General features: G+C 43.6%; 1 protein-coding gene and 1 non-coding gene across 6 annotated transcripts; both read right to left on the bottom strand.

Annotated features, from left to right (window-relative positions):
• Window positions 1–1,100: 1,100 nt before the first annotated feature.
• On the bottom strand, window positions 1,101–14,008 carry brd1a (bromodomain containing 1a). 5 transcript variants are annotated; one of them, XM_054624210.1, is made up of 13 exons: window positions 13,927–14,008; window positions 11,612–13,028; window positions 11,082–11,250; window positions 10,629–10,760; window positions 10,382–10,510; window positions 8,803–9,115; window positions 8,336–8,698; window positions 6,420–7,034; window positions 6,031–6,169; window positions 5,262–5,395; window positions 4,347–4,456; window positions 3,767–3,921; window positions 1,101–2,792 (listed from the first exon to the last, which is right to left on the bottom strand). In XM_054624210.1, exons 2-13 carry the CDS (start codon window positions 13,009–13,011, stop codon window positions 2,609–2,611), a joined length of 3,843 nt encoding a protein of 1,280 aa, XP_054480185.1. In that variant the 5' UTR covers window positions 13,012–13,028; window positions 13,927–14,008; the 3' UTR covers window positions 1,101–2,608. The 5 variants fall into 5 exon arrangements, with proteins under 5 accessions (XP_054480185.1, XP_054480186.1, XP_054480187.1 ...); XM_054624211.1 differs by having other exon boundaries at window positions 6,432–7,034; XM_054624212.1 differs by having other exon boundaries at window positions 11,094–11,250.
• On the bottom strand, window positions 9,341–9,413 carry trnak-cuu (transfer RNA lysine (anticodon CUU)). Its single transcript has one exon. It is a non-coding gene; the product is annotated as a tRNA-Lys (tRNA).
• Window positions 14,009–14,021: the final 13 nt, after the last annotated feature.

Raw genomic sequence — 14,021 nt, 5'->3', positions numbered from 1 at the left:
GCGATTCAAGATTAAGATGACAGATAAACAAGGTGCGTTCTGTACCAAGTGAGAAAAACACTTGAGATGGAAATGAATGTTTATAAAAAAAGGAAAAAGGTTTCAGTAAATATTTTTATATATATATTCAATTTCATAAATGTGGGCCAGATAGACAAAGCAGGAAGTTGTGCAAAATGAACCAACAACTACCAGAATACTGTTGTCAGGATCATCTTTGTCATTGAAGTTTAGAGCTAGTCTTTGAACTTGTGCAACTAAGGCTTGTAGTTCTAGGATGTTAACAATATTCAAGGCAGCAGGAGCAGCTGAGTTTAACTCAGTTGTCAGTTAAGTTTAAGAAAGGGGACGACGGAGGGAGAGTCTGGAGTCTTCTTCAATCAAACAACTCAAAATATCGGCGCAGTGTTGAATCAAACTCATAACGTTCTAGTCTAAATCCCAATTGAGCTGATTAGGCTTGTGATTTGAAGGTAACATAAGTGCTCGTAGAGTAAAAAACGGTGGGGCTGACAGCAGTTCAGAGTCTGGTTTTTGATCTGAAAACACTGCCCAACACAAATGACAGTTAAAAGTCTTCTGAACCGATTCTGTAGCTGCACGTCAAAGAAGTTAACTTTCAAAGGTGATTTGAAACATTCCTCTCATAGACTTCTATTATAAAACTCATGATCTTCAAACTTTATATAAAATTGCTGGAATACAGCAACCCACATTATGTAGCTGGCAACCTTTGGGATACAATTTTCTATTTAAGTGGACAATCATCGGCTGAGTAGATGAGCGGGGTGCGGTGCCATATGGCAGGTAGTAGGTTGAATTAGTTTCTGCCCTCTGCCAGCCATGAGGGAGGTTCAGTCCTTATAAGTGACATTGCGGAGAATTTGAGTCGATCTTGTGCCCCAGTTATGGCTCAGGAAAAAAGTACATTTCATAATGAATTGAATTAGAATTTGGGCTTTTTTTAAATTTTTTTGTTCTTTAACTTTAGCAGTGAGTTTGTGAATGCAGAGGTGAAGAATCAAATAAGCTTTGAATACTGTCACTGAGAGACCGTACATAAATCACGAAGCATGTGTTCGTATTGGTATCTTTTATTTTTTGCTAGAAAAAAAAAGAAGCCCCAGCAATATTTCATATGACCTGATTAAAAAAAACTACGACAGTTAAGTACAAAATGAAATATATATCAAAACGGCCCAATGCTACCCAGAAAAAAATAGGCAATAGTATAAAATGAAATGTCTTGAAGTCTACAACTACAAAAAAAAGTTAGAAAAGGTTACTTAAAAAGAAGGCAAGTATCCACCACAAAATGTGCCACTTTATCACAATCAGTTTGCACGTCTTTCCTTGAATATAAAGTAATGCAAATACTTTACAATAAGTTACCGCAGGCACGTCTCCCTACGAATACAGCAAAACCAAGTAACAGTCATCACATAAAAATACACTTTTACTTTTTTTTCATCCTTTTTTTGGCAACAATTTCACACATCACACAGGAAATGAATCAGCAAAAAAAAACTTCTGGGGAAGCAACAATTTTTGGTTTCTTGAGAACAATATATACGTTCTGGGTCCACAACATCAGACTTGCCTGTATGAGCTTTAGAGACTTCAAATTATATAAATATATATATGAACAAAAATATACTAAAACTATTTGGAATACAAAAAGGATTAATGCCAAATGGAAGCTTACGATTATAAACTTCAATAACTTAAAAAAATGAATACTTTCATACTTTTCAGAAACATGACATTTTAGCCCTAATCTTCTTAATACTAAGGCTTTTGCACTTTTATTCTCCTTGTTCATACATAACGGTCAAAATAGCACTCACATGTTAGTGCCAAGAATGCATCAAGAATATAAATACTAAGAAAATCCTGTACAGTACCCATTTATGTCAAAACTACAAAATAAGTTAGTGTCAGGCAACTGTACAGATTATTTACAGATGAAATACAAAAGGAAGGTATTTGTAAATGGAGATAACCAGTATGTACATGTGACCTTGACATAAGGTAATTAAAGGCTACAACTGAAAAACTCTCATGTAGCTAATTTACCAGCTACTAGATGCTTCTTTTTCAATAACTTGTAAGAGAAATGATGGCTGCCTGCCAGATTAACGGACCGATCAGTCACAGTCAAATTTTAACGGTCGGCGTTAAGTTCTTGTCTTACTACAAAAGTCCTGACACTGCAGGCGAGTTTGGTAAGGCTGCCAAAATGTACGGAATCAATCACTGAGTGTTTTTTGCCTTGAAATGACAGTCGTGATTGGTGGAGGCGGGGAAGGGGGGGTGGGGTGAGCCTGGAGGTGGAGAGGATAAAATAGACACATTCATTTCAGCAGCAGCCGTATCCCATCGGCACATGGTAGGAGTGTGTGGGTGTGTGTGTGTGTGTGAGTAGGAATGGATGAGGAAGAGACACCACCTGTTACAGCAGGTGCCCAGTAAACATTTGAGTCTCCTGCAGAGACGGAGAGAGTTGGGTATTTGGTACAGGAGAGGTAAAGGTTTGTGTGTGTATCTGTGTGTGTGTGTGTGTGTGTGTGTGTGTGTGTGTGTGGGGAGAGAGAGTCAGCGGGCGTCATCAGTCCACGTCACTGAGGTCGCTGACTGGCTCGTCCTGCACTATGCTCAGGTGGTTCATGGCGCGGCTGTAGGCGATCTGGACGGCCTTGCGGATGCTGGACGTGCGTCCCTCCATCATTTTGATTTTGTCTATGGTCTTGTCCATTCCCAGCGGAACCATCTTGGATCTAGGAAGCCACTGCCTGAAGGAGAAAAGACAGCATATAATTATGAATACAAATCCTAAGCAGTTGCTGAATATTTTTTCATGATTATAGAAGATTCATTTCCCAGTAACATTTCACTCTTTTCATAAGAAAACTGGGATTTCTCGCAATAAACTTAGTTTGATTTTAAACAAAAAGCAACAGATAAATTGTGTTTATTCTCACAATTACAACCACCATACATTCAATTTACAATAATATTATAAAACAGAAAAAAGCAGTTTATAAATTATTGAAATTTCCCTTTGATAAATGACAACCATCACTACATTTTCTGTTGATTAAGTGCTTGTTTCAACACTTATCTGGAGAAGGCTTCTTTCTTTTTCCGCTTAACACACAGAAACTATCATTTACATGCTTTGTTCCTGCAGGTTTTTTTGCAGGGAGAAGGGTGTAAAGTGTGGCAAAACTCACAGTAAACACCGCAGTTCTTGGTGTTCAACCCCATCTGCAAAAGTAACAAAAGTCCAAATCCCTAGTATTGCTACTATAACTGCTACATTTGATTGTGCTGGGGTGTTTGGAAGGGAGAATGTCTCTTAAGATAAATGATGTGTGCGCCAAGACAACAAAACAAAACTAAGGAGTATTTAATCAACTGATTGATGGACAAAACAAAAAGCTCTGACCATACTCTGTTTTAATCATGTAACAAACTATATTAATTACTGGTGTAATAAATAATATTTTTAAAATGGTTTGATATCCATTTATGACACAAAAGCTACAGTAACATCACTTTTAAAGACTGAACATTTTTCCCAGTGATGGGAGTCCAGGTGGATTTTCTAAACACCTCTCGAGGCGAGAGCCATTTGTTGTCCCTCGACAGTTAATGTGACGCAGCCACGAGAAAATAATGATCAGCTGACTGACACGTTGACAGGTTTTACCCTTGTAGGGACCCGCGGCAGCTTAAATCATTCCCCACAGATGGCGGCACTCACCAGCTGCGCTTGTTGTCGAAGAAGAGGACGAGGTAGAGTTTCTCTTCGGCTTTGTACTGCATCTGTTCTCCGATGCGGAGCACGTCCATGGGGGGCATGGGGATGGACACCCCGTTGTGCTGGCAGCCCACGCGTGGCATGTGCGGGTCGATGATCTACACGCAGCAGGAGAGGGGCGGCGGTTACACAAAGATTGATGCTCACGAATGCGGAGGCATGTAAAACGTACATCCACCCACCCACTGACTCACTCAAGCATATAGTGAAGATGTCTACACTGTGTACCCCCCCACACACACACAAAAAAAAAAAAAAAAAAAAATATGATTCTCTTCCTCAATTGTCCTTTCATTCTGAGGTCAAATTGAACTGGTTAATGGTGAAACGCTGCCCCCTAAAGGAAAAACCAGACATTTCTCCCCCTGGCTGTCCATTGGACACCTTAAAGAACAGCTGTAGTGACACTATTGCTTCATCCTCTGGGACAAGAGTGTCATAATTGTGTTCCAATGTGAAGAGATGACAAGAAAACGTCAGAGTAAAAATACTTTATACAGTGAACACTCCAACAAACACTCACCAAGGCAGGGTAGGAAGGGTATCCACTACATTTGGCCCAAACTAGCTTTAAGGGTTCCAATGCAACTGTTGCAGCACTAGCGGGCATCCAAATATTGCTGTTGCCAACCTCTATGGAAGCGGGGAACAAGACCAAACAAGTCACGTGTGGGGTTTAAACACATTGGAACACATTTCCAAAGCCGTGCTGTAAGCGCAGCAGCAAAGAGCAAAGTCAGGGTGGGAAATTCACTTTAAGAGCCACAGTGAAGGACAGATATTCAAATTTACCAGCCACTTTTGGCGTTTTATTGGCCAAATATGAATTTTAGATGAGGGGAGAGTCTCCGGGTGCTGACTGGTTACGTGCCATGATGGCAGGCAGAGCATAAAGGCTCACCGGTCAGTGCTAAAAGCCACGAGAAGTTGGCTGGTAGCTGCTGGTAATTTACAACCCTGCTTTTTTATGTGTGTGTAAATACCAGGTGTCTGCAAGTTCTATCGAGTTTAACTTTTAGAAACAAATAAAAAAGGCCAATTCTCTACTTCAACAGGGAAAAGATTTTACAACATATGCAGACATTTTGGAATATACACAACTACTTACTTTACTGTATTGCTTACTGGCCACAATGATAACGGGACAAGACTGAGTGCAACAGGCTACAATAAAGACATTCACATCTACTGAGACATACGGATCAGTATCTGTGTGAATTCTGGCTCATACGCTAGAAAAGAATAGCAGCCCATAAATGTGTTTTGAGCTGCATTCTAATGTTTATTTGACCCCAAAAGTCAATTCAGATTTTACAGTTCTAAATGTATTGTTTTCCCATATTTGCTGTTTTAATTGTTGTAAATGTATACATAATGTTAAGGCTAAATGTCACACATGCATGCAGATTTTATTTGACACACAATGCGGCCGACTTACCTGCAGCGATTCGTGCAGCTTTTGCAAAATTACCGGTTTCGATGCAGGCGATTAATTCGCTCTTATCGTCCACAGTGTTTCTCCGGACCAAGGCAGGTTTCCCTTTCCCACATTTTGGAAGACTGAGAACAGTGCTACAAACAAAGAAAAAATACATATACACACCAGAGTCAACTTTAGGGACAAAACAGCTGGAGCTGATTGAACAATAGAACAGTGAAAGTACAAACAGAGCAGCTGGAATCTTTAGGACCTGCTTTTATTTATTTGTTTTGTTTTATAAATATATATCTTTTTTATTTTTCCAACACAATTTTACATATTTGCAGATCAGCCACTTCAAAATATATAAATCATGACAAAGAAAATCTGTCATACAAATTCCAAAAACAACTTAGTTAGTGTGAGCGTTCAGATGTTCATTTGAAAAGGGGGAGGACAGTCTGCTGACTTTCGTTCTGAAACATTTCGATGATGTAATTATAATTTCCCATCTTTGTGAGTCATACTTTTCAGTTGTATTAAATCGGGGGGGGGTTTCCACCCTTTGGTTATTTGCTTCAGTGCCGAGATTTTTAGGGATTCCAAATGGAGCACTTTTATCTCGATTAAAAACCATTTGGAGGTTTTCCCAGTATGATGTGCACTGCTTTTAAATAGAGTATTTAATAAAAAAGGGGGAAAAAATGTGTTTAATAAAAGATCCGGCTTTTAAGTCAAATCAAAACAAAACCACAAGACCAGACATATCCTCTATCTGATGGATTACCTGGTGCTTCCTGGCAGACTGCTACATGAGGAGATGGAGGACTCGGAGGCACAGCGTCTCCTTGGCTCCACAGTTCTACTGGCTCTACTGGAGTCTACGAGCTCCTCCTCCTCCGCCTCCAGAAAACCGCTCGACAAGCCTGAGACACAACACGACGGGACGCAAAAAGACATCGCAAAAATGTTTACGACAGATATTCAAATGTTCATGGCTCTGCATTGGCTACAGTTTATTAAATCGGGCTCTATTCTAATTGAAGAAAACTTATGTAAAACAGTAATCAAGTGTCTGTTGTTACTTGCTGCTGCGCTGTGATGACTTGTATGTAGTGTAACGGCTAATTGCGATGTCTCAAAAAAACAGAGAAAATTGTGAATCTCTCGGTTTACCCTTGTTATTACCAGTGTCAAGTCGCTTCACTGGGGACTCTCCCTCTTCCTCTTCCTCTTCCTCGTGCTCTCCCTCTCCTCCTCCCTCCTCCTCGCTGTCTCTGCTGCCGCTGTGCTTCCTCTTCTTGCTGTGAAGCAGCGTCTCCAGCCTGGGTATGACCACCGACAGGAAGGATTTGGAGCCCAGCTGTGCGCCGTCTTCAGCTTCCTCCTCCTCCTCCCCACCCTCTTTTCTGTCAACCCCGCCGGGCCCCTCGTCCCTGCTCCTCTGGGGCTTGTGGGGACTGGCGGCCTTCGACTTGCGGAAGAGCACGGACGTCCGGCGGTTTACGGTGCCAGCGGGCTCCGCGAGGGTCGACGTGGCCACCACGCTCACGTCCCCGTCCAACAGTGAGTTCTGGAGGCCGCCGCAGGAGTGGCCGTTGAGGCGAGGAGCGGAGGGGAGCAGATCTGGTATTTCCCCATCGAACTTGGCGAACTTGCTCGGGTGCTTGTCTTCACGGTCTGGGGCGGCGTCGATTGGTTTGAGGGTGGGGGGCTCGGGGTCTGTGTCTGAGTGGATGAGGAGGGGGATGGAGTCCGAAGGCTCCAGTTTAGGAGGAAGAGACTTGTCGCCTGTTAGGGAGAAGAGGAGAAGAGGCACACAGACAAACTGCTTATTGTCGTCATTTTTACTACACAGTCAGCATTAATCATTCAAACTGCCAACATTAAGCCCAACACATATAAATGATGTTATGGCACACAGGCTGTGATGGCCCCACAATCCGCTTCCTTTGGTGCGGCGCATCAGTTTGTTTGTCTTCCGTTTTATTATTCATATTAATGTAGTTTTCCCCCCTTTCTCTTTCATCCTCATTACTATTTCTTCATGGTGCAACAGAAACAGAATATAATACGTTTTATTGTGGTAAAAGTTTTTTTTGCCCACTATTTTTTGCAGAAAAACAAAAAAAGCTATTTATAAAAAGTAAAAACCATAAACAATACAACAAAAGTCCAGCCATGACAAGGACAAAAAATATGACCTGTAGTATAATGCTATTACCAACAGTAAAGCGCTGCAGCACCCCACACTTTGTCCTTGTGTTTGGAGAAGTGCTGACATGGCACATTATCGTATGGCTTTTAGGTTTATTATAAAAGTAAAACAAGGCACTATTTAGCATAACACCGAGGCACTTTTATAAATAAAAAATGAGAGCAAAATGACTTTTTCCTTTCTGTTTTCCCACTAGCTCATTATAAGGAAATCTTCAGCAGACTAAATGTGACTCTGCAAGTGTGCTGTGAGTTGAAGCTTTAAGCACCACTGCACTGACACAGTGTGATACTACAGTAACACTGAATCACTAAAAAATCTTATTACACATTAAGACGCAATAAAACCACTAATCACCCAATAAAAATTAAAAGGTTTAATCAGTTGACTACATAATTAAGATTTTTGTTGGGGCTTTCTTGAATTTAGTGTGGGGGAATAAAGGTTGATGTTTACAACCATAGGCGTCGCTTTCCCAAATACCCGGAACATCTGTGGCGTTTTTAGCAAATTTTCCTGAAACAGTGGACAGATGCTCACCTCAACAAAAACAGTGCAGGGTTCATAATGATTATGTCTTCTCTCCAAACACCTCAAAAAAATCTGAGACGTGAAAGGAAATTCAGAGGACTGAAAGCAAGTTGAGGAAAGATGACGATTCTAACGTGTTTCAGACACACTTGGTACGGGGGAAAAGGCGTGTCATTGCTCTGTAAGGCTGTGTTTTGGGTTGGGGGGGTTACCTCTGACCTCTGACCTGCACTTCAGGATATTAAGCACATGTGATTGTCTTTAAAATCCCTAAGCACGGCATCAAACTGAAAATTCCTTCTCAAAACAACCCAACCCCGGATCAACACATACACATACATACCCTCGTCATCTGGAAAATGTCCATTGGGCTTCAATCTCTCTTCTTTAGGTTTACTCAACTCCTGCTGGGAGGCAGCTGATGATGAAGAGGATGCTGATGTGGAGGGAGTCGTGGAGGAAGAAGAATGGTGGTGGTGGTGGTGATGGTGGTGGTGGTGGTGGTGGTGGTGGCTGGAGGGTAGGACTCGCTTTAGGGTCATTTCATTGCGCACATCGTTGATGGTCTTCTTGAGCAGCTTTAGGCGCTTGCTGCGAGAGGGGCTGGACTTCATGGCACAGGTCAGGTCAAACTTCTCCAGTAGCTGCTGCAGCTGCTTGTCCAGGGACAGGTGCTCCCGATTGGCTGGCACTAGTACGCGGTCCACTAAGGAGAGAAAATATTTATTTTTTTTGCTCAACACATTCTATGAACATTTCTCATTCAGGTGTCCACAGATTGTAATGATGCAAACACATCCCCCTCCTTACCGTCGTCCCAAGAAAAGGATGTGGGTGCTTTGATTTCCGGAGCTTCGGCCAGATGCACGCCGCTCTCCGTGTCGAAGCCGATTTTCTCCACGTCCCGCCGGGCCTTTCTGAGCAGGGACCCGCCCTGGTCTCGGAGGCGAACGGCAGCCCGGTAGAAGTAGGTGTCCTTCGAGTTATATTTCATGCAATTATCAACAATGAGGTTGAAGTCATTTTCAAACTGGTCAAAGTTGTTGTAGGCTTGTGCGTCGATGCGCTGCCGCATGGTGGAGAAGTCCATAGGGTGCTTGATGTGGTCGAGGTAGTCGGGCACCTACAGGAAACAGCAGATAATCCTTTTTTTACAATTACTTCCACCGTTAAAACAAAAATGACGCAGATATCGTTCTCGTTCCATGTCAACAATCTATAGCCGTTCCTAGCAGATCAGGTCGGGGCATAAAGTATTTCACAACATGACAACCCTGTCTAAAAAATACTGTAAACAACATCAACACCATTTCATGTTTTTCCAAATTGACCACAGAGACAAAAGGTGCGCCCAACGTGGGGCTCGAACCCACGACCCTGAGATTAAGAGTCTCATGCTCTACCGACTGAGCTAGCCGGGCGTGCTCTACACTAAATCCATCACCGCTTTTGAAAGTCCCAATCTGCCGGTTGACCTTACTCTCAAGTTACATATTCCTCTTTACAGGAAGTATCATTGCTCAACGCTGTCTACACATGAGAGGGGGTGAGGATTTACAACCTGAGTCCCCGTGAGCAGAACCTGTGGCAGGAAGCGAGCAGTTGTCTGTGGTTTGCTCAAGCGCAACTTTAAACACATACAGCAATGCATGGGCAAGCAAAGGCCGTGATTATTTGCTTTGGGAAAACACAAAAAGAGTTCAAAAGTGTGTCTGACAACATCTCTGAAGCAGTTATCTGGCAATCAGGTGGGAAAACCGGTAAAACAGATGCACTGTTTGTCGGCTTTCAAACTGTTGAAATATAAACCAGCAAGTCCAGTTTGGAGCCATGTCACCCAGGAAGTCTCTGGGTGGCAATGTAAGTCCTTGCACTCATGAAAAGCTGGACCCTACACATCTTAAAAAGTCCATTATGCCTGCATAATTACTTTCTTCAGTAAGACTCATTGCATGAGAGCCAAATGACAAATCGCCATTCAACAAAGTACATACAGTACTGCAGGATATTTTACTGATGTCTGATTAGCCAACACATTTCATTGATCTTGCCAAAAAACCTGTAGAGACAGAACAACTTGTTTTGCAGCACTGTGTTCACTTGGTGGAGCCCCCTGCTACCACACAACAATTTTCCACCATTGCACACAATAAATAAAATAACAGCACAACAGACTGAGATGAAATACATCCACATAGTAGCAAGAAAACAAAAGCATCCCTTCAGAAAAGCAAGGAATTGTAACACAGCCAATTGTACTCATTTTCTTCCATAGGTACATGGTTATGGGGAATCAGCAGCATCCAAAAAAACTAAACAAAGTAATAGATCATGTGTGGACAAACCCAACAACAGAACGTCATGTGTGCATGTATCTACTAAAGTTTACCTCACTGACATCCACCGGCTGGGTGAAGATCTTGGCTTGGTCCTTAGTCTGGAGCTGGTCCAGCAGGGCTCTGAGCAAAATACTGAAGGGACTCAACTGTATCTCTAGGAGGGTCTCCTGCAGTTTGATCTACAACACAGCACAGAGGGGAAACCATTAGAAGATATGATGGTTTCATATTTTAAGCAGAATTTATCTGACTACAGGTTAAGTCAGAAGTCAGCCCCCCCGCCCCGCCCACTTCTACCTCTTCCCTCTTGAGCTTCTCCCTCTTGCGGATTAGCTCCAGCAGCAGACGGGCTCTCTCCAGGTCGTGTCGGAGACGGTGCCACTCCTTCAACTGGTCCTTCAGGGCCCTGCTCTCCTCCTCACACTGCCGCTGCAGAACAAATTGAAACAAAAAATACATACATTAAATACTAGAGATCGAAAATGATTCACAAGAGGAACACGTTTTACCCATACAATGAGGTCTTCTATTTCTTTCTGGCACACAGATCCACAATGAGCTAAACTAGCTCAAAACGCAAAGCGTTGTCAACCACCTTGCTATCAGCAGGATGTATTGAAAATCATACTTGGCAAAACATTTGAAAGACTGGCTGAATGTCAAATTATTACACATTTCACGTCCTAAAAAAGGTACTGGTCAATTGTAAAAGGCAAAATGAAGACTGAAAGTCTTCTGTGGTTGACTGACAGATGAACAAACCGGTTGTGCATTCTTCTGAGACTGCATGCTGGTCTGAAGGCGTCTGATGAGGTGAAGCCCGTTCCTGGATTGCCTCTTTAGCGTCCAGTAATTCAGGACCAGCTCCACAAACGCTTTCTTCTTCTGAACTGACACCTGGTTCAGAATAGTTTGTAACCTAGGGGGAGCCATAAAGACTGGTATTAGAGAGAGAAACCGCCAGGTAGAGATAGCAGCAACTATCACACCTCAAAAGTCACAGGATGCTTGTAAAGTATAATTTTAGACTGAGGGTGGTCGTGGTTAATGAGTAATATTGACAATAACAGACATAGACAAGCTTTAAAAATCCTGCAACAGCCAATGGTTGTAAATCAACAACCCTATGCCCTGTCAGCGTCCTTGAGAAAGACAGATTAGCCCTCCCTACACGACCACTCACACACCAAGCATCATGGCTTGAGAGTAAATGTAGTTGTATATGCCATCCGAACTAACCAAACACTCCACCTTCCACCACAACTACAACTCAAGCATACCTGTGAGCAGGAAACGTAGGCACAGGAGCGAGGGGTGCAGCTTCACTTTCAGGTTCAGGCTCGGGTTTCTTACTCTTCTTACTCTTCTTCTTTCCTTTTGAATGTCCTTTACCAACGCCTCTCCCTTTGTCCACTTTCTTACACAGTCCATTTCTGGGTTTGGTATCATCGTAGATCGTAAGAGGCCTCCTTACACACCCGTTAGGAGTGTGCGCTCCACAGTAGGCTGTCTTTTTCACAGAGAATGTGGGCTCTCCGGTGTCTGTTACATCCTTGATTGGCTCCATCTTCATAAAGAGGCCTGCCTTTTGGGCGCAGCTGACGTGGAAGGCGGTGTAACAGTTGGCTTTGTGGCACTGGATGCACGCCCCGACACCTTTCTCCTTGCAGAGGTAGCAGGTGAGCTTCCAGCGGGCTGGGGGAATTTGGCTGACGCCATCGATGGGTTCGATGAAGGTGGTGTTGGAGAAGCCGACCTCGGGGACCCAGAGGGCGCACACCACGTGGCCCCAGCGGCCGTCATCCGTCTTTTTCACCGCTCCGCCCTTGTTAGGACAAAGGATGCAGTCTGCGGGCTGTGTGGGCAACTGGAGGCAGTGTCTGCAAAGCCACTGGCCCTCGGGAATGTAGGGCACGCCGTAACACTCCTGGTGCACGGCCACATTGCACATGTCACAAAAAAGGATGGCGTTGCTGTTGTGACACTCTCCATCCATGCAGATGCAGCAGACGGCGTCCTCGTCAATGGGAGTCTGCTTTTCGCTGCTTTGATCCAGACTCTCCAAGTGCAACTCCTTCTCAAAGCGGTCGACGAGGAACTCGAAGACGTTGTGAGAGACCTGACTGACCCCTTCGCTTCTCCGTTTTTCGTTCACTAAATCCAACCAGGCATAATCTTCCTCATCCATGTCGTACTCTGTTTCCTCATCCAGCTCTTCCTCAGTCTTCTCCGTGTATTTGTAAAAGGCAGCTGAGCGTTTAGGAACTGCAGGAAGATTATATTCCACAGTACGAAATTTGGGCTCTTGAAGCTTCGGAGCGGCATTACTAGCGGCCTGATGTCCACCTTCCTCTGCATGAACAGTGATGCCCAGCGCGGCGTTTCTCTTCTCCTGGTTGTTTTTTAGTCGGACTGACCTCAGGAGGACCTGCTGCTGTGGTTTCTCAGCATTCTCCTTATTGCTGGTGCACTCCATCATCTCCTGCACCATGGGGTCGTCATCCGAGATCACGTCCAGCTGGTCGTATATGCTGATTCGATGGAGGCGGCCATCGACATCGAACTCCACCATGCGCTGCGCCTGCTCGTAAGTCAGGATCTGCTTGTTGGGGGAAGGCTTGATGGGAGACGGGGGCCTCTGCGGCACCGCAACCCGGTGCTGCCGAGCTTTCTTCTTCATCTTGGCGCTCCGTGTTGCTGTGGAGACACAGAGTGGGGAGAATTTATTTTAATTCTGTTTCATTTTATTGTGGTGTTGCCTTTCAGAGGTTCAGGGTAAACAAAGACCCCGATACCTTACTGATTACATTATCCTGTGGCTCAATGAACACTTTTCTTTACGATTGACATAGAATGTTTTGTACTGTGCAAAGTGAGAGCCTGACAGCAGGATAATTAACAATGCATTTATTGTTTGCACAAGATAATGCTATCAAAAATATTGTGTGACCTGCAAATAAGATAAGAAATGATATAAATACAATTGCAATAAATAACCATCGATTATAACAGGCTGCTGTGATAAGGAACTTGTTTTTCATTGAGAGATAAGGTATTCTAAGTTCCACATTTTGTGATTTGAATGCATTATACTTTCATTACGTTAAAGACGTAGAGAGCTTAGGTAGGGAGGCACTCTCACTGATGGGACAGCTTCAAAGCACAGACTGATGTGTAACGTTAGCAGCCAGCTGTGCGTTACAGTTTTGTCAATGAGCTGAGACATTTAAATGGAGTGGGAGGCGGCCGCACAGGGCACTTTCTAAATGACTGCGCAGGAGTTAGCACTTGCCCATTTGGTGCAGAGATGAAATTCACTTTCAAGTAACGACTCAAAAGTAAAAAATAAAAATAAAAAATAAAAAAAGTGGCCAAGTTGCTAACAATAACATTAGCAAAGCCAGCTAACTAGCAGGCGCAGCTAGCCTCCCCCCTAAACCAGAGCGAATGGCGTCAAACAAAACAGAGCTATTCAAAACAACGCATTCGTACCCAAATGTGCAACACTGAACACGCATTTTTTTTTGTGCAGATGCACAAGTCTGTCTTCCTGTCGTCAGCACACAGAAAGCACATTACAACCAAAAGAGCATACCTCGGATCCACGAACAGCTTCGCTAGTTGAGGAAGACGGTAGCCAGCCAGCAGCCTTACAAAGCAATGGCGACACGGCCCGCTAAGTGGCTCTAA

Source organism: Anoplopoma fimbria, chromosome 23, assembly GCF_027596085.1.
Source record: "Anoplopoma fimbria isolate UVic2021 breed Golden Eagle Sablefish chromosome 23, Afim_UVic_2022, whole genome shotgun sequence".
Lineage (NCBI taxonomy): Eukaryota > Metazoa > Chordata > Actinopteri > Perciformes > Anoplopomatidae > Anoplopoma > Anoplopoma fimbria.
The sequence above is the reverse complement of the archived record's forward strand: the minus strand, read 5'-3'. Positions and strand labels throughout refer to the sequence as shown.